This window comes from Dendronephthya gigantea, unplaced genomic scaffold (genome assembly GCF_004324835.1).
Source record: "Dendronephthya gigantea isolate DGI-Jeju-01 unplaced genomic scaffold, DenGig_1.0 000161F, whole genome shotgun sequence".
NCBI classification, from domain to species: Eukaryota; Metazoa; Cnidaria; class Anthozoa; order Malacalcyonacea; family Nephtheidae; genus Dendronephthya; species Dendronephthya gigantea.
In genome coordinates, this window is record NW_021163171.1 from 391,513 (window position 1) to 411,337 (window position 19,825).

The 19,825-nt window shown below is 35.6% G+C and overlaps 3 protein-coding genes across 3 annotated transcripts; all 3 read left to right on the forward strand.

Moving 5' to 3' along the window:
• The first annotated feature begins 1,396 nt into the window (after positions 1-1,396).
• Positions 1,397-4,054, forward strand: LOC114537660 (spermatocyte protein spe-26-like). The gene is made up of 5 exons (XM_028558745.1): positions 1,397-2,063; positions 2,233-2,295; positions 2,391-2,474; positions 2,556-2,618; positions 2,807-4,054. The coding sequence occupies exons 1-5, from the start codon at positions 1,572-1,574 to the stop codon at positions 3,869-3,871; spliced, it is 1,767 nt and encodes a 588-aa protein (XP_028414546.1). The 5' UTR covers positions 1,397-1,571; the 3' UTR covers positions 3,872-4,054.
• A 709-nt stretch (positions 4,055-4,763) lies between these two features.
• LOC114537632 (cullin-5-like) lies at positions 4,764-11,620 on the forward strand. The gene is given in 21 exon segments (XM_028558699.1): positions 4,764-4,963; positions 5,175-5,274; positions 5,738-5,923; positions 6,371-6,450; positions 6,452-6,510; positions 6,592-6,737; positions 6,865-6,945; positions 7,054-7,147; positions 7,249-7,379; positions 7,792-7,964; positions 8,285-8,417; positions 8,857-8,900; positions 8,978-9,065; positions 9,140-9,260; positions 9,353-9,432; positions 9,556-9,648; positions 9,733-9,848; positions 9,914-9,959; positions 10,072-10,193; positions 10,317-10,440; positions 11,314-11,620. Coding segments are annotated over 21 exon segments (2,352 nt in total). The 5' UTR covers positions 4,764-4,823; the 3' UTR covers positions 11,509-11,620.
• A 1,426-nt stretch (positions 11,621-13,046) lies between these two features.
• On the forward strand, positions 13,047-19,591 carry LOC114537680 (sestrin-1-like). The gene is made up of 11 exons (XM_028558779.1): positions 13,047-13,410; positions 13,535-13,600; positions 16,505-16,705; positions 16,966-16,995; positions 17,261-17,413; positions 17,487-17,817; positions 18,083-18,329; positions 18,445-18,550; positions 18,659-18,703; positions 18,786-18,860; positions 18,946-19,591. Exons 1-11 carry the CDS (start codon positions 13,159-13,161, stop codon positions 19,021-19,023), a joined length of 1,584 nt encoding a protein of 527 aa, XP_028414580.1. The 5' UTR covers positions 13,047-13,158; the 3' UTR covers positions 19,024-19,591.
• Positions 19,592-19,825: the final 234 nt, after the last annotated feature.

Here is a 19,825-nt window from a genome sequence, read left to right on the forward strand (position 1 = left end):
TTTGACTACGAACAGCAAACACACTGCAACGTAATTAACTTTGAATCACGTTTTAAATCGTTACTGCTTGAATGTTAGTTGAACTTATAATATAACCTCATATAATCTTTACCAATTACTGTTTTAGTAAAGCGTTGAATGCCTTTATTATCTAAAAGCATATATTTTCCCCTCTAAATGCATCACCGACATTATTGAGCGCAATACGTCTGAACCGAACGCGCAAGCCAACAATGAACGCGGGGTATTACACAGTTAAAATTAAGATACCGAGACCAAAGGCAGTTGTGACAGGAAGAAAAAGACGAGGTAATATGGAGGAAGTAGACAAATTTTGTTTCAATTGTTGACGTCGAAGAACGCAAAGTTTCAAATCTTCTCAACTGCAGCCACGCAACTGACGCAACCAGCCTTCTGTTGCTGTGATTGTTGAAGAGTTTGAATTAAGGCGACTAACAGTAATTCTCGCGTACTGTAGAATATTATAATTCATCGTTAATCCTGGTGAAATATCAGATAAAGAGAACAACAAACTGTAGACTGTTCAATGATTACACAATTCCAAAGCATCAGCGCCTCAAATTACGAATAGCTTTCGATTTGTCTGATCCATTCTGCTATGGGGAAAATATTACGACATAAACTTTGTTTCGAAAGGATAGATTTTAGATCATAAAACTGTTGACTTGATTATAAACACACGCATCAAGTAAATGATTCCTATAATTATATTTCAAACGGCTTTATACGACTTGATATTCTCGCAGTCGTTATGAGACACGGAAGTTGCAAGAATGAGTCTCTCGCCTGAAGGACACAAGCCCGCAATTCAAAAGCTATAGCAAAGGTATTTTACTGGCATTGTTGTCAAAACGAAAACGAACTAAAATATTTTGAAATATCGAAGACGAAACATGAAATAGTCACAATCTGTTTTATGTATGCATGATCACATAACAACTCTAATCCACGTTTGCGACAAGTCTCGTCTTTGTATTTGTTTGAAAGAATTTAATTAAGATCATGTTACGCCTTGTAATTTATAAACCATTCATCCAGTCACAGTCTGATCCTTGCTGAGATCAGTTGAGTCAAGCTGCAGAGAGATTGTGAAGTATTGTCTCGCAGTATTTGCAAAAGTAAAAGTTGGTTTAACTTTTTATGCAACTTGCAATGAGTTCACAGTTTTTTCTCACAGCATTTTGAATTGTAAGGAGTAGAGCTTTTAACCAAGGTCGAATTACAAGGCAAAGTTACAAATGATGCACAGTGTCTATCTGTTGTTACCTTGTACGAAAATTGGACAAAGAACTTAATTTTACAATAGCGAAGCAAATGCAAGTTTAGCGAAATTAAGGGCAGGTTTAATTCAGCCAAAGACATGCTTTACTTGTTACATAAGTAAACAAAACTATATTTTCGCCAACACATTTGTAGCAAACCTGACAACAAGTTGTAATAATGTTGTCACTCGCAACTTGTTCAAACTGCCGTCGCGTGCGATGGAACAAGAATTTGAACAACCAAAGCCATAATCCATAAATCATAATTTATTTTCTAGTCGTCTATAAATGGCTCAGAGAATGGAGGACGATGAACAAGGTTATGATGAAAGACGTTTTGAAGGAACAATCAGCGAAGATCTCTTCTGTTCTATTTGTCAAGGAGTGCTCAGAAACCCTCGAACTTGCCATAAAGAACATGCATTTTGTCATTTCTGTATTTCTGAACATCTTCGTCATTCCCACACGTGTCCTGAATGCAGAGAACATCTCACTCCAGAAACCCTGAAAGATCCTCCGAGATTTATGAAGAACACTCTGGCAGCGCTGAAAATCAAGTGTGGATACAGCGAAAGAGGTTGTCCAGGCTTTGTCTTGCTTGAGAGTTTACAAAATCATGTTGATAAATGTGGTTTTGCACCCGTGACTTGCAATAATGAAGGATGTGGAATGGAGGTGAATAAAAGAGATAAAGATCTTCACGAGAAAGATCTTTGTGAGTTTAGAATCGCCAAGTGTCACGACTGTAAAGAGATTAGAGCAAGTCAAGAAGAAACAAAGGTAAGATTGTTCTTGTTTGGTTTTTAAAAAAGCTAATTCGATTATTTTGTAGATGTCGTAGAAACAAACATTGTTACAAAGATAACTGCCCCTAGCTAATGTACTGTCTTTATTAAAAGTTATATTTTATACAATGCCATGTCTTAGATATTTAAATTTTTCTTTGAAGAAAAGCGTTGAAGTCATGAAGCAGTCTCAGGCTGAAATGAAATTGGAATCAAAGAAAATGACGGCAAGAAAATTCTATTTCTTCTTTTAAAGTTTTGCAATGAGAACAGATTTACTAATGAAAGGGATATGAATTAAATACAGTGTTTTTTAATTCAGGATTGTGTGAATCACATGAAAATAACTCAAGATGAAATAAAAACAAGTCAAGATGAAATGAAAGCAGAATCAAACCAAATTAAGGCAAGAGATTTCCTTTGTTCTTTTGCAGTTTTGTTTACTAATGAAAAAGATAGGAATTAAATACAGTGTTTTTTAATTTAGGATTGTGTGGATCAAATGGAAGTAACTCAAGATGAAATAAAAACAAGTCAAGATGAAACGAAGGTAAGACAGTACTTGCTTTCTTAGAATAATATAAATCTGTTTTAAACTTTTATCGGAAAGATCCTAATTTCAGCTTATTGTACGTTGTTATTTAAATGAAACGTTCCGACAAATCATTGTAGCCTATGTAAAGATAAGAAAAAGTTATATAACATGTGATTCTTGACATTTAAGATTTACCAATTTAGGAAAAAGTTGATGAGATGAGACGATCTCAAGCGAGGTTTGAATCTGAGGTGAAACAACAGTTGGAAAGACTGACGGAATTGATGAATCGGTTATTGCAAGGAAACAATTTAAACAACAACATCAATGGTGCCAGCGCCATGGAACCAGCAACTGTAGAAAACAATCAAGATATTATTATTATTATTGGTGGTTGGTATGGCTCAGGACGTGACGAGGTATTAAATACAGTGGAGAAATACAACATAGTAGAAGGAAAGTCAACTCCGCTGCCAGGATTGAATCATCCTCGAACAACACCAGCATCGTGTGTTTACAACAATGACGTTCTTGTCGTTGGTGGTTTCGATGGTACAGAAGGAACTGACACGATCGAAGTTTTGAATATGAACCAACATCCTTTGCGATGGACAATGTTTGATGGTAAACTGCCTGTCAAATTATCTGCTCATGACGTCATAGTTTATCAAGGAAAATTATATATAATAGGAGGAATTGACTGGAATGGAAAAAAAACGTCGAATGCCATTTATGAGATTGCTCTTACCCCACCTTATACTGCCAAGCTGCTGACGAGAATGCCTGAGGCAAGAAGATATCACAGAGCAGAACTTGTTAACGGAAAACTGTTTATCTTGGGTGGAACAACAACCGACTTTAGTAAAGATGCTTTTGACAGCGTTGTTGTTTATGATTTGATTAAGAATGAGTTCAAGCCATGTCCATCGTTACCTCAGCCTGTTTGTTTTATGTCCACAGTCACTTGGGGTCATATGATCATCGTCGTTGGTGGTGCGGATAAGAATAACCAGGCATTAAATGACGCCATAATGTACGACACAGAGACTGGGCGAAGCGAGAGACTGCCCTCCATGATTTACAAAAGGAGGGGCAGCTCTGTCGTGATCATGAATGACGTCATTGTCGTGTTTGGTGGATGGAATAAGGAGCAGGGACATCTCAACTCAGTGGAATCTTTCACCATTGGTGTAGATGGCTGGAAAGAACTGCCAGGATTGATAGAAAAAAGAAACCGCGGTTCTGCTGTAGTTAAACCTCACAACTGAAAAGATTTCTCACAAACGGTAGTAATTTCGAACGATAATATCTACAACTATATATTTTGTGTCTAATATTTCAGTCAACTCTTGCACGAGATGTATAAAGGCGATGTTACACTATGAAACTTTCCTTGCAACTTGCAATGCAATTCTACTCCTGAGGCATCTAAAGTTGTCAAATACGAACTTTTCTTACGATCTGCTGACGTTTTCTTAGCATTTCGAACACTCTTTACAAAATAACATCCCTCAAAATTCCATTGATAATTTGCAAGTTGCAGAGAAAGGTGCAAAGTGTGACAGCGCGTAGTTTAAAAGTGTCTAAAATGATTTCTCAACGAAACTAAACGAGCTCCGTTCATGATTACTTTGTAAATATTGTAGATATAATAAAAACTTTATAATAAACTTATGAACACTAATTTTTCGCGATTTTTATCGCGAATTTAGATTTAGTAAGATATAAATGTATAAAAAGTTTACTTTGTAAATATTGCAGATATGATATCTATTGGCGTATCTCATTTGAGTTAACCAACGACCACTTTTTCGCGACTTTTAATGCGTCTTTTGCGCGCCTTCGTGCACAACTTAAAAGACCTTTTCATAATGACATCAAACGCGGAAAGTCTGATGTTACACGAAGTTTGATTGGTTCGATAGTTTTCTGGAGCCAATCAAATTTCGTGTAACATCAGACTTTCCGCGTTTGACGTCATTATAAGAAAGGTCTATTAACGCGTCTTTTGCGCGACTTTTTACGCGACTTTTTCCCCGACTTTCATTTTCATCGCGAGTTTTATCCAGTATTACTATATAGTTCAGTGGTCTACATATCGAACCCAGGCTCCTCTCCGTGTTTCGAATGTCGTCAATTTACTTAATTAATATTGAAAATTATTATAAATTTATAATCTTTGTTTTTTTTGTAATTTTTCGAGCAAAATTCGCCCCGAAAATGAGTTCTCCTTTGCTATTGAATGAAAAGGAGCAAGCCAAAGAACAATTCAATGAGAAATGGCCGGCAATGAAGCCCATAGTTATAAAAATTTTGAAACAAAAAGGTGTTACAAAGTCTGAATGGCAAGACCTCTTCTGGTAAGTTGATGAATCTTTTATGAAGAAAATGAACAGTCTGGTTTAATATAATTAAAGATCGTTCATTACAGAATATCCAGTTTATATTGAAATGAGCTTAGTTTATTGCATTGCGGTGATTGCACCATAAATTGCTTTCCAATAGAGTTTTTAAACACAAAAGAAAGACGACAACTACAACTAAGTACTAACTAAATATAATTCCTGTTAGGGATGTCCATAAAGTTTCACAATGGGACGAGAAAGGTGTGATGAAGATCTTTGAGGCTCTCAAGTCAGTTGTATCAGAATATAATCAATGTGTTCAGAGGGTAAGTATAATAATTAAACTATCTGTGTCTAATGTCAGATGATTTACTCATCAGTGGGAAGAATACTGTCAGTAATAATAACAAAACTATCTGTCAGTGTCTCTTGTTAACTCATTAGCTTGCAATGCACCCAGATGTGACCTACTTTAGTATTTTACTCTGTCTAATGCCAGATGATTTTACTCATCAGTGGAAGAGTACTGTCAGTTAATAAGTTAACAAAACTATCTGTCAGTGTCTCTTGTTAACCCATTAGCTTGCAATGCACCCAGATGTGACCTACTTTAGTATTTTACTCTGTCTAATGTCAGATGATTTTACTCATCAGTGGAAGAGTACTGTCAGTTAATAAGTTAACAAAACTATCTGTCAGTGTCTCTTGTTAACCCATTAGCTTGCAATACACCCAGTGCCTTGCTCTGTCTAATGCCAGATGACTCATTTCTTTGATGCTTTTCACCAGATTGTTATGAAAGAAGATGATGACTCAGTTTTGCTGAAAACATATATTCAAGAATGGACAAAATTCTTTGCTCAATGTCAATATATTGCTCAGCCTTTCAAATCCCTTGAGACTCACAATGCTAAAAATAACAGTGGCAAGAAAAATAACAAAACTGGAGTTTCTGAGTCAAGCTCAATTAAAAAGGTAAGAAAATAATCTTTCATTTATCCAGTGTTTACTACATGAGAAAACCTAAACTAAACTAACTTTATTTATACTAGATCAGCTCTATCAGTTCTAAACTGTTCTTCCTAGAGGTCCAGTAAGGATCATCTCTTATTGATCCAGTGTTACTACATGAGGAAACCTAAACTAAACTAACTTTATTTATACTGGATAGCTCTATCAGTTCTAAACTGTTCTTCCTAGAGGTCCAGTAAGGATCGTCTCTTATTAATCTAGTGTTACTACAGGAGGAAACCTAAACTAAACTAACTTTATTTATACTGGATAACTCTATCAGTTCTAAACTGTTCTTCCTAGAGGTCCAGTAAGGATCATCTCTTATTGATCCAGTGTTTAGTGTTACTACAGGGGTAAACCTGATCTAGCGGTCTCATCAATCTAACTAATCTTTTTGAATTTCTTTAGCTGATGCTGGACACATGGAATGAAATTATATTTTCAAACATAAATAGAAAACTTCAAGCAAGTGCTATGAAGCTTGTTCATGAAACGTGCTGGGGAATCATTTGATTCTCAATTGGTTATTGGTGTAAGGGAATCCTATGGTATGTTTATGATGTGGTTTCACTTTGGGCCTGGGATTAAAATCATTCTTTTATATCCTGGGACTTTTGTACTTATTTTAGTGAATCTCTGCTGCAGTGAAGATGATAAATTACGAATCTACAGTAAAAATTTTGAGAAGGCTTATCTTGATGCGACCAGGCAGTTTTATTCAAATGTTGCTTCAATGTACTTGGAAGAAAATGGAGTTGAACAATACATGAATTATGTAAGTATTTGACTTTAAGTTGAGGTATTCAAACTGCTTTAAGGTAATCTGCATGCTTTGGACTGTTTTTTTTGTGGAAAAGGAGCTCTGGTGAAACCTTTGGTAACTTTATTTCCATTTATTTCAGGCTCATAGTAAACTACATGAGGAAGAACATCGTGCACAAAGATATCTGGAAACGTCACAAGGATGTAACTCTTGTGAACTTGTGAGTCACTTTTATTAACTGACATTGAATTTCTTAGTCTATGAGGCAAAGTCTCTGATATGTAAGATTTTATCATTATATTATTTTCTGCTTTTTTCTCTCTCAAAGTTAAGTCAAGTTTGTGTCAATGTTCTTGTGAGTGATGTTAAAGATTGTATATTGGAAGAATGTCCTGGGTTTATTGCAGGAAACTGCACTGAAAGTGAGTCAGTTTTGTACTTTTAACTAGTGGAAACTAGTATTCAAAGATAAATACACATGTAAAATATATTTTTACTGATTCAATCCTTTGACTTTATGTAGAATTGTTAAAGATGTTTCATCTGATGGACAGGGTCTCTGATGGCGTTCAACCAATGATCAGTCACCTTGAAAATCATGTGATAACTACTGGTTTAGCTGATATGATTGGTGCAGCAGCAACAATATCTACGGTATGTCCCTTGATGATAGTTTTGTTAACTCATTAACTGACAGTACTCTTCCACTGATGAGTAAAATCATCTGACATTAGACAGAGTAAAATACTAAAGTAGGTCACATCTGGGTGCATTGCAAGCTAATGGGTTAACAAGAGACACTGACAGATAGTTTTGTTAACTTATTAACTGACAGTACTCTTCCACTGATGAGTAAAATCATCTGGCATTAGACAGAGTAAAATACTAAAGTAGGTCACATCTGGGTGCATTGCAAGCTAATGGGTTAACAAGAGACACTGACAGATAGTTTTGTTAACTTATTAACTGACAGTACTCTTCCACTGATGAGACTAAACAGATGAGATTAGACAGAGTAAAATAAATCACTAGTTTCTGCCTTTATGAGACACTTTTTTCTCTTCAGGACTCAGAGAAATACGTAGACAGACTCCTGATGTTATTTAATCGATTCAGTTCTTTGGTGAAAGAAGCTTTCAATGATGATCCAAGATTTTTAACAGCGAGGGATAAATCTTTCAAGAGAGTCGTCAATGATACCACAATATTCAATATAGAATTACCAACGAATATTAAATCGTAAGTAATCTCACAATTTGTATTTACCGATTGATTTTCAAACTGGATTATCTCTCATATAAATCCTCTCTAATCCTTTTTAATCCCTCCTATTCCTCCTTAATCCCTCCTATTCCTCCTTAATCCCTCCTAATCCTCCTTAATCCCTCCTATTCCTCCTTAATCCCTCCTATTCCTCCTTAATCCCTCCTATTCCTCCTTAATCCCTCCTATTCCTCCTTAATCCCTCCTATTCCACCTTAATCCATCTTAATCCTCCTTAATCCATCCTATTCCTCCTTAATCCATCCTAATCCTGTGCAATTTTCCACTCATAACAGAAGTTCAAGTAAGACTGTGCCAGAGTCAAAATGTCCGGAGTTGCTGGCAAACTTCTGCGATATGTTGTTGAGGAAAAGTCCCTTCAGTAAGAAATTGACATCTGATGAAATTGAAGCAAAATTAAAAGATGTTGTAAGTACCTTTGTTTAGGTTTCCTCCTGTAGTAACACTGGATCAATAAGAGATGGTCTTTGTAAACTGGACCTCTAGGAAGAACAGTTTAGAACTTATAGAGCTATCCAGTATAAATAAAGTTAGTTTAGTTTAGGTTTCCTCCTGTAGTAACACTGGATCAATAAGAGATGATCCTTACTGGACCTCTAGGAAGAACAGTTTAGAACTTATAGAGCTATCCAGTATAAATAAAGTTAGTTTAGTTTAGGTTTCCTTCTGTAGTAACACTGGATCAATAAGAGATGATCCTTACTGGACCTCTAGGAAGAACAGTTTAGAATTGACAGAGTTATCAAGTATAAATAAAAGTTAGTTTAGTTTAGGTTTCCTCCTGTATAGTAATCTCTAGGAAGAACAGCTGTTTCCTGACATGATTATTATTTTCTTGAATGTATAGCTGTTGGTCTTGAAATATGTTGATAATAAGGATGTTTTTATGAGGTGAGTAAGCTCTCTGTCTGTGAAGGAGATGCTGTTCTTACAATCCAGATAATTCTAATCTATTCTTCATTTCCCAGGTACCACAAAGCTCATCTGACAAGAAGATTAATATTAGATTGCTCAACAGACAGTGATTTGGAAGAAAATATGGTCGAATGGTTGAGAGTAAGTTAACTTTACAATTCCTTTGTGAAAATTGTTGGATTTATCCTAGAAATGAAACCTTTTTTCAAACACAGGATGTTGGTATGCCAGCAGATTATATTAATAAACTAGCAAGGATGTTTCAAGATATAAAAGTCAGTGAAGATCTCAACCAGGCGTTTAAAGATGTTTACAGGAATCGTTCACCCATGGCAGGTGATGAAACTTGATAAAACAACTGCTTTTGAAAACTTGTAATTTAATTTATTGTATCATTCATTACTTAAACGACGTTATTTTCTTCACAGATTCTATAGCCATTAAGATATTGAATGCTGGTGCTTGGGCGCGAAGTTCTGAAAGGGTAGCCGTATCTTTGCCGACAGAAGTAAGTCGTCTTGGTAGTGTGTATCCTGAAATTTCTATTAAACTCACGTTAACCCATCTCCCAGCGAAGTCTCCCAGCCTGTGAATCACTTCAACTGCGATTTCTTGTATATTTTTGAACCAGCTCGAAGATTTTATTCCCGAGGTTGAAGAATTTTATCGTCGAAGTCACAGCGGCCGGAAACTTCAATGGATTCATCTGATGTCCAACGGCGTGGTAAGTCTGAAAGTTTTGAACTCTTCCTATGAAAATTCTTGTGTCTTGTTGCAAGTAATCGTGTATTTTCGCTTCATACCATAGATAACTTTCGCAACGGAACAGGGGAAATACGATATAGAAGTCACAACGTTTCAAATGGCCGTCCTTTTTGCTTGGAACGAGAGACGAACAGATAAACTCTCGTTTCATGACTTAAGGTAAAAATGATTTGGAGTTTTTAGAAAGAAATGATTGAACTAAAAGTTCGAATCTTTATTGTTAGACTAGCGACGGAACTGCCCGAATCAGAGCTTCGTCGAACATTATGGGTAAGAAGTATCTATGTCTCATAACAGCGATTAAATAAACCTCTGAGCACAAGCGGTTTTAGAAAAATACATCGTGTTTATTTCATCAACTTTTCCGTCCATTTTCACCTAGTCGCTTATCGCCTTTCCTAAATTAAAACGCCAAATTCTGATATGTGATCCTGCTGTAAATTCTCCGAAAGAACTAAAAGAACAATCGACATTTTGTGTCAATCACAACTTTGCTCTAATTAAGTTTGAACAGTCAGTTGCCCCTGTTTATCAACTCTTTTAATTGTTAAATTTTCGAAATCTATTTGGATAACTTTTACCCTATGATAGCGATCATTCATAATCATGAATCTGCTTCGTCTTTAGAAAAAATGGAAAAGTACAAAAGCGTGGAAAAATAAATTTCATTGGAAGGCTTCAGCTATCAACAGATAAACATCGCGAGGAAGATAATGAAGCCATCATTGCTTTGAGAATACTTCGGACACAGGTAAGATAAGCGAGAGTTTACATGAGAGTTTCATCAACTATCATTGCTTGATCAAACGAGAACAAGAGTTGCATGAGAGTTGACAAGCGAGAGTTTACATGAGAGTTTCATCAACTATCATTGCTTGATCAAACGAGAACAAGAGTTGCATGAGAGTTGACAAGCGAGAGTTTACATGAGAGTTTCATCAACTATCATTGCTTGATCAAACGAGAACAAGAGTTGCATGAGAGTTGACAAGCGAGAGTTTACATGAGAGTTTCATCAACTATCATTGCTTGATCAAACGAGAACAAGAGTTGCATGAGAGTTGACAAGCGAGAGTTTACATGAGAGTTTCATCAACTATCATTGCTTGATCAAACGAGAACAAGAGTTGCATGAGAGTTGACAAGCGAGAGTTTACATGAGAGTTTCATCAACTATCATCGCTTGATCAAACGAGAACAAGAGTTGCATGAGAGTTGACAAGCGAGAGTTTACATGAGAGTTTCATCAACTATCATTGCTTCATCAAACGAGAACAAGAGTTGCATGAGAGTTGACAAGCGAGAGTTTACATGAGAGTTTCATCAACTATCATTGCTTCATCAAACGAGAACAAGAGTTGCATGAGAGTTGACAAGCGAGAGTTTACATGAGAGTTTCATCAACTATCATCGCTTGATCAAACGAGAACAAGAGTTGCATGAGAGTTGACAAGCGAGAGTTTACATGAGAGTTTCATCAACTATCATTGCTTCATCAAACGAGAACAAGAGTTGCATGAGAGTTGACAAGCGAGAGTTTACATGAGAGTTTCATCAACTATCATCGCTTCTTCAAACGAGAACAAGAGTTACTTGTCAGTCATTAATTCTTTTCGTTTTTTAGGAGGGAATTGTACGAATTATGAAAATGCGAAAAACACTATCAAACGCTCAACTTCAGACTGAACTTGTAGAAATTCTAAAAAACATGTTTATACCACAAAAGAAATTAATCAAAGAACAAATAGAATGGCTTATTGAACACAAATACATCAAAAGAGACGAAAATAATATTAATCAATTTATTTATTTAGCATAAAAATATGTACAAAAGAAATTGTTTTTTAAATTAATAATCATAGTTTTGTTAATTTTCACTGTCTTTCTTCATAGTCGGATATTTAAATAGGAATAATACCAGGTGAGTAACCAGTGTTTCTAATATAACCAAGGAGCAGCGTGGCAGCGTCTTCAAAAAACTTAGCATCAAATGTGGTATAACAACTGCAAAAATAGACAAAACACTTCTCGACATTTCGACCTGAGGGCCTTCGTCAACTCTCCTGATGAAGGCCCTCAGGTCGAAACGTCAAGAAGTGTTTTGTCTATTTTGGCAGTGTTTATTTCTGCCTATCTTTTGTTAAAAACTTGGAACTGAAAGTGGCATTGCAAAGGTTATACCTAGCTGAATAATTTGTGTTTAATTGATCTCCTGATTTCAATGAGATGTGTCCATGAAATGACTATGGGTCTTAACCTTCTATAACACCATGTAACCATCTATAACACCATACTTTTTTTAGGTATTCAATGCTAGTAGCAGAGTTGTTCTAAGGGGATTTACTGGTCATACTTGGTAAGGTATATGGAAGGTTATAAAGATTGACCTTCTTTCATAATTTATTAGTTTTAGAGCTGTCCATAGCATAGGTACCCAACATTTTGGCTGTCAGAGTTTAAAAACCTCCACCATTACAGATGGTAGAAGAGCGAATACCCCACCCAAGTCTGGTTGCAATATGATAACAGATTAAGGAAACCCTGATAATATTACAATATAAATGTTAGCGGTAGTCCTTGAGCTGATCATTCCAATATATATCCTAAGGCCTGGTTCATACGTCGCATTTTGGTCGCCTCGAATGCAATTCAAACAATAGATAATGAGATGATAAACCTTATTCAGCTTCATTATCATCTTATTATCTATTGTTTAAATTGCATTCGACGTGACTAAGTGCGACATATGAACTAGCCCTAAGAGAAGGAAATGTATCTCTTGAACAAAAAATGGGTGCTACACATGGTTGAAGACCACGCCTAGGTGCTCCACCCAAGTCTGGTTCCAATATGATAACAGGTTGAAGTAATCACTAATCAATGATGTTATATAACGATGTGAATGCTCGTGCCTCGTGGTGGTCGTTGATTTCTAGGGAGCGAAAGGGACGGATACATGCAATTGAATGTGGGACGTAAAATCGGGATCATCTTTCCAGCACTCCCACGGTTTTTTCCCAAGATTGTAGGTGTCCACATGTGCCATCAACATTATAAAGCAGACGTTATCAATTCGTCGATTGTAACCAAAATTCGGAGTCGTAGTAACGGCCATCGTATATCCTCAATAGTAAAATTAACATTTTTAACTCCTGAACGACTACATTTGATATATTTAAATCAATAATCCCTGTAGTATAAAACAATAAACACTATTATGTTCATGTTGTTTCTGATGCAATCTTAAAACTATATTTCTGGGGGCGTGTACCATGACACCACAAATACTGCATTCTGATTGGCCAGAGCCCGGAAGTCCTCGTTTCTGATTGGTTACATTTTGTTCGGCACACTGAAATTTTCCATGGATTTCCTGTAGACAATGGCGGGCAGACTAACTTTATACTTCAATATGAGATGACATTTTGAAGTATTTTCTGAGCATACAACGCTGTTTTCCAACCAAATAATGAGCCAGGGACAAAAGAAATACATCGAGGGGAGTGATTCTCTTCATTTTAATCTACTCGCCCTCTGTTCCAGAGATTTATCACGTCGAAAACACATTCTCGATTTGGTTCGCCATCGGGCTGAGGAGCTGGCAAACGATCGACAGACTGAAGTATTGAAAGCTTATCTTCCAGCTATTCTGCGACTGTCAAATGTTTGTCCATTTGAAGATGTACGCAAAGGATTAACGATACTTTTGCAAGAGTTAAAGGTCAGTTAAACTGAAAATATCAAACGCAATTGTCAATTGAAATTATTGAAAATGACGGCCGCGAATGACTTTTGTCAAATTTGACATTTGTGTAAAGGAATTATTTTTGTTTCATCTTCAACAGGAGAACGGGGAAAAAGTGCCGCGGAAGGTTCATGTGGGACCATCGTTTTTTATTCCTTCAAAAGAGGTTTGTAAAATATACAATATATATTTTAATTCGGCGGGGAAGAGTCTCAAAATGTATATAAAGAAATTATTATTAATAACTGTTTTGTGTATTTTGTGGGATGAACGAAAGTAACATTTGCAGCTGCGCTTTGAATCTGCGATATATTCGTTTACTCGAATGCTTTTTTGCTTGGCGAAACTTAAAAAAGCACTTCTAGTTGAACGGAAATGATCATTTTATTGTTATTCATAATTTCAAGCTCTTAAAAGCAACAAAAATTTGTGAAATATTGTTACGTAATATTTAACAATTATTGCATTCTTGTCCACCATTACCAACGTGGCCGCTGGGAAAACCCTTAAAACTTCGTAAAAAACTATGTAGTCTTTGAACTAAGCAAGAACTTTATTCATTCTTTTAAACTTTAAGTGAAAACAACACAAAAATCCCAGATAATATATTATATTGAATACTAAAGCTCTTGTTCAAATGTTGAATGTTTTTTTGCACGTTTCAAATCTAAAGCCCAGATAGATCTTGAGTTTCGTTTAGTTTTTTAGTCTCAAGGATCTTCTGAGCTTCAGTGCTTAGTTTATGCCCAAGATATAAGTTTAAACATAATTATTTCTTCTAGTATTTTATTTTCTCCTGAATATTCCCAGCATTTGTCATGTTAATAATAATGTGGTCAATAAATTTAATATGTTGTTAATCATTTGGTTTAACCACAAATTTGATGGGGAAATCGAGAATACTTTTGTTTTTGCTGTGGGCTTTTGCAAGTTATGAATTCAATATTGTATACATGATGCAGAGTTTGATACCCTGTTGTGAGACCTGTTTTCATGAAAAAGCAATATCAATTGTTGATTTCTATATAGATGATTTAAGCAAATTAGTCATGGCTTTAACTTTGACTAGAATAATTCATAATCGTTTTTTAAGCATTGCGGGATATTTACGCTTTGTTTACTTATAAAAAACCTCAAAATTTTAAAGATAAATAGCAATTAATATTCTTCTGTTCATGACCACACATAAATTGTTTATAAATGCTGGTGATATTTCTCATTTTCTCCTTAAGTATTTAAGAGTATTTGTATGCAACATTGAGCTATATTTGGGACATAACAATGCTAACAATGTCAATTGTTTAGCTTCATTCTAATCAGCTAATGGTTAACATTGATGGGGCATTGCATAAAGATACATTACTAGACATTACTATGTTATTGTGTTAGCAAGAGACACTGTGAAGTAGTTAGGTTGACTAGTAGGGTTCAAAATCATCTCTAACTAGACAGAGCTTCTTTCTTTTCAAGTGATGTGTTTGTTCTCAATCAATCCAGTCTATTCGAATTTAAAATTCTGTTTACATTAAGTAATTCCAGATGATGACATTAGGCTAATTGAATCTATCCTGTCAGGGTTATCAGCAAATACCAATTCTACCAAAATTTTACTTGCTTTGTTGTGTCAAAATCTGTGAACCTTTCTTGTAACCTGTTCAAGCGATTAAATTTGTTTCAAGCTAATTGGATCTCACATCACTAATGGCTGGCTCATTGGAAGTAAAACAACTATAGCAATTCTTCAAGGTGTTATTCACACTGAGAATAATAAACCAGGTGTACCATTACCCTGTCAAACTGCTTTCATTAACAATGTTTTGTGAAGTAAACTGCCTGACCTTCAAGGATTAAATTACAAAGTTTGTCTGGTTGCCTTGGATAATTCTGATGATGCATGTTGACTTAAGATTTTTGGTGTCAAACTTCGTTTTATTATTAAGAACATGATCTAATGTGCATAATAACTTGCATGTATTCAAAAATTCTTAGCCTTCTGTTACATAACTACATTTTATAGCTTTCTTTTCCGCCGAACTTTCCCCAGACAATTACCAGGATGTTTATGACGCACAAATGTGCTTATCCCTGCTAAAAATTCATTCATGCATTGTCTTCCCATTGGCAATCCTACCCCATTAAGATATTTTGAATGATTTTTACTTGTCTTTGTGGCGAACCTGTTGCTTGAACGTGATAAAACGTGGGATGATTGATAAGGCCATTCATTAGAAAACAATGAACTTATTACAAAAAGAACGTGACTCTAGTGAGACAGTGTTTAGGTAATTATTCTATACAACCAGGGTGCGGCTTTGTTAAAGCAATTTCAGTACGTAACCTCATTGTAACATTTATCATTTACGCACGTATTTAAAACTATTTTTCGCCTGCAAACCTTATAACCATCAGACTTATAACCGAATTATATCACGCTGAGATTAAAACAAATATCCCGGCTGGATTGTCTACACAGTATCTGCGCTAGATACACTGTGGAAATTCTGTAAACATTGCGCATTTAGATAGTTTGTGGAATTGTGTTTCCATAATCGTTAAATAACTGATATACCTGCACTGTCTTGTTTTAGCTAGCGATGCTTTTCAATTTATGCGAAACATATGTGTAAAATTTATAAGCTTGTTTTTATGACCTTGAATGTACCTGATAAATATAGAAAGAAGGTCAGAAATCTAGAAGTCCCCACGTCATATTTTCGGAAGAGGAAATAGTGAAATATTAATGCGTATATGGATCAAGTTCCCACGTTGACGTGCCGGAATTTACTTACCATCAGCTGTCATTTTTTGACGAGAACAAGAGTTGCATGAGAGTTGACAAGCGAGAGTTTACATGAGAGTTTTATCAACTATCATTGCTTGATCAAACGAGAGCAAGAGTTGCATTGAGAGTTGACAAGCGAGAGTTTACATGAGAGTTTCATCAACTATCATAGCTTCATCAAACGAGAACAAGGGTTGCAATATAGAGTCATACAAAGTTGCCCACCCTGTGGACATTCATCATTCGTGGTCAGACTAAACAACTTTCTTATTTCTCGTTTTCTTGCAGGTGATTCCATTGAATGGTAATAAAGATGATACTGAGAGTTTACTGGTTGAATCATTCCTAGCAAGCGGTCGTCTCACTCACGTTCATTGGTTAATGGGTTATCATCCTCAGTACTTGGAGTGTTTTTTAAACACTCATTTCTACCTCATGAGGGCGGAAGGTCCACTGCCATTCGATTGGAGATGTTACATTGCAATCTTGGTATGTCCTCTTAGCCGTGTTGAGTGCAACCGAACTACTTAACTGAACAATGAACCGCTCAAAATCAGAAGCCCTCGTACTAGTTTATAATATCTTATTCCCTTCCATATAACTCTGTTCAATCCATTCTTAGATCTTCTTCCCGGATTTTTAATTCAGTTTCCTCTTTTTTTCATAGCATTTTTCGTTATGAGCATACTTATTATGATATAGTTTTTTCCCGTCAAAAATGTTTTTAATTTTTTATTATTCTCTTTTAGGCTGCAAGTCGTCATCGTTGCTGTTATCTGGTAAGTCTCCTCTTATGACATTTAAAAACAACGCTAAAAATTCCTAAAGAGAAACTTGGAAGAAAAAATATATGATGTTTCAGACTTACCAAAACCGCTTAGTTCATCTTGTATGCTTCTATATCTTGACTTGTTCTCCAAAGAAAATCGTCAAGGATAATCATTTTTCCTTCCCTGTTTAACTAGAAGAGTAATTTATACATATTTCCTGACATGAGTGTACTGTAGTTGTCTTTGAGATGTTACAATTGTCTTTCATTACCAGGTGAGGTTGTACGAGTCAGAGTTTTTAAAGAATGAAGGTGACCCGAAGTGGTTGAAAGGTTTGGAACACATTCCAAAGAAACTGTATAATTTGCATAATATCAACAAAATCTTGGCACATCAACCTTGGACGGTGAACTCAGATCATATGAAGGTAGATACTGCTTTGTTGGTACATGTACATGAGAAATGCCATCAGAACTGATGTATATGACGTCTTTATATAGGATCTTCGTGAGGGTGAAGATAGTTGGTCTTTATCTGAATTAGTTCAGGCGATTACCATCTTGATTCACTTCCACTGTCTATCAAGTTTCGTGTATGGGTGTGGGGTGACCCCAGAGATCGACCTCGAAGGTGGACATACCTTCAGACCTCCCTCGTTAACCACAGATCATGATTCGAACGGGCTGGATAATGATGTTCATACAGGGAGATCTAGGGACAATAAGGAACTCGTAGCGTTGATGAATGCCGTCTCGGAGAAACAGAAAGATCAAGGCGAGGTCTCGGTCGAGAAAATACGTCAAGAATTTGAAAATATAGCTTCTGACGAGGGTAGGTGCAAGTGATTTCTGATTCTGATAAATGGATTTTGATTCACGATATCGCTCCGTTCCTGCAGAGGGATTTTGTTTGTAAACGCATTTTGATGGATGTGAACGAGTGAATTACTTACGGATGTTCAAATAAGAGCTCTTATACATCAGAGCATTCGTGACTAATCACTCGTTCACATCTACCAAAAGAAGAATCGCAGCGAAAATTGCAACGTTTAATTTTACTTTTAACGAGCATTTTATTTCATTTTTTCTTATTTCAGTGGTAAATGTGAGTTATTCTGACAGCACCTGTACGCCGGAACAAAGTTTCTCTCATTACCTCAAGGATCCAAATTTTCGTTACAAGAATTTTGCTGATACGAGAAATGAGAACAATCAGCGATCATTGAACGTCAACGAATATTCTTGGGAAGAATATGGTTTCTCGCTGGTCGATAGATTCTACCCAGAAATGGGACAATTACTCGACGAGAAGTTTAAAGTTTGCGAAAACTTAACCTATAACACGTAAGCAAGAAACATAGAATGTGAAAGCAGTTTTAAATGGTCCAGAATGCATAATATTCCATCTTCTAGAGTACATGCCAAGATGCTTGACCGAATTTTTGTGTTTTATTTCTAGTGTTGGAACTGAAGAAAGTGTTGACACAAGAGCGTTCAGACAAGCAACGTGGAACTACATCCATCTGTTGTTTGGTCTTTTTCACGATGATTACAGATATGACGAGGTAGAATCATCTTTATCCAGTCTTTGCAAGCAAACTGACTTTAATATACACCTCAATTGTTTTTCTAATTATATCATCATTACAACTTCACCGTTTCTGCATTTTCAGGTGAACAGTTTAATGGAAAAAAGTTACAAGACATATATTAAGAAGGTATTTACAGTCCGTGCATATCCCATATTCTTCGTCTTTTTTGAACTCACAGTCTGTTTTGCTAATAACAAAATTTTTTCAGGTCGTTTGCTTTCCTGGACAAACAACTCAAGACGATTATCTTAATTGTCTTCGACAACTTACTCACTCTGAAAAGGTAAGATTTAGATGTGCTAAAGAAGCTATTTCCTGTTAGATTGTTGGGATATTTCGTAAATTAAGATATGTTTCTTTTTACCCAGGTTCATATCAACCTCATCGCGTTTGAATCTCGCATGCAGGCAGAGTTGTTATATGCTCTTCGAGCAGTCATGAGGTAGCCTCTGGTTATGTTTGTAAACAAAAATATAGTATTATATAGTAGAGTAATGATATAGAATAGAGTTTATCCTTTGGCACTCAGTGTGAAATTTAACTTATTGAATACGGAGATTTAGATACGAACGGTTTTAGCGATTTGTGGATGGGGCAATTGGTGTTATTTTACGAATCTGTGTCTCTGTTTTATGTGATACAGTAGAAAAAAGTTATCCCTTGTTCTACGATGAAAACTCTGGGTATAAAAGAATATCCACAACTAATATTGCTCTTTCCCAAAGAGCTTCTTAAGTTAGTTCACTTTGTTTACATCGGATATTTTTGAACGGTTTGAACCAGAATTGCTTCTGAAATGTTTTCCAAAGTTGAACTCTCAATTTAGTGAAGTCATGAAATGTTGGTTACTGTAGGTTTTGTTCTAAAAGACTTCACAACAACTAAAATCTTGTCAACACTGATCGTCAACTGTCGATAGTCAACTGTCGATAGTCCATTTTTACTATAGTTTATTTATATTTATTGAGCAGAAATTATATATTTCTGTTCAAAAACCATTTTCTTTTCTCAATAAACCATGATTTTGGAAAATTTGTATATGTAGATGTTTAAATAAAAATCTTTCAACGATGTTTTGTGAATTTTCATTGACCACGGTTGCTCTGTATAGAAATCTTTTTCCACTATCACTTTTGAGAAAATACCTAGTGAAATATGAAACAATAAAAGTACTATGCTATCTGTTGGTAGTTTAATGGTGAAGAAAATGGTATTTTTGGTTCCAACCGACGATTCGAATGCCATGAA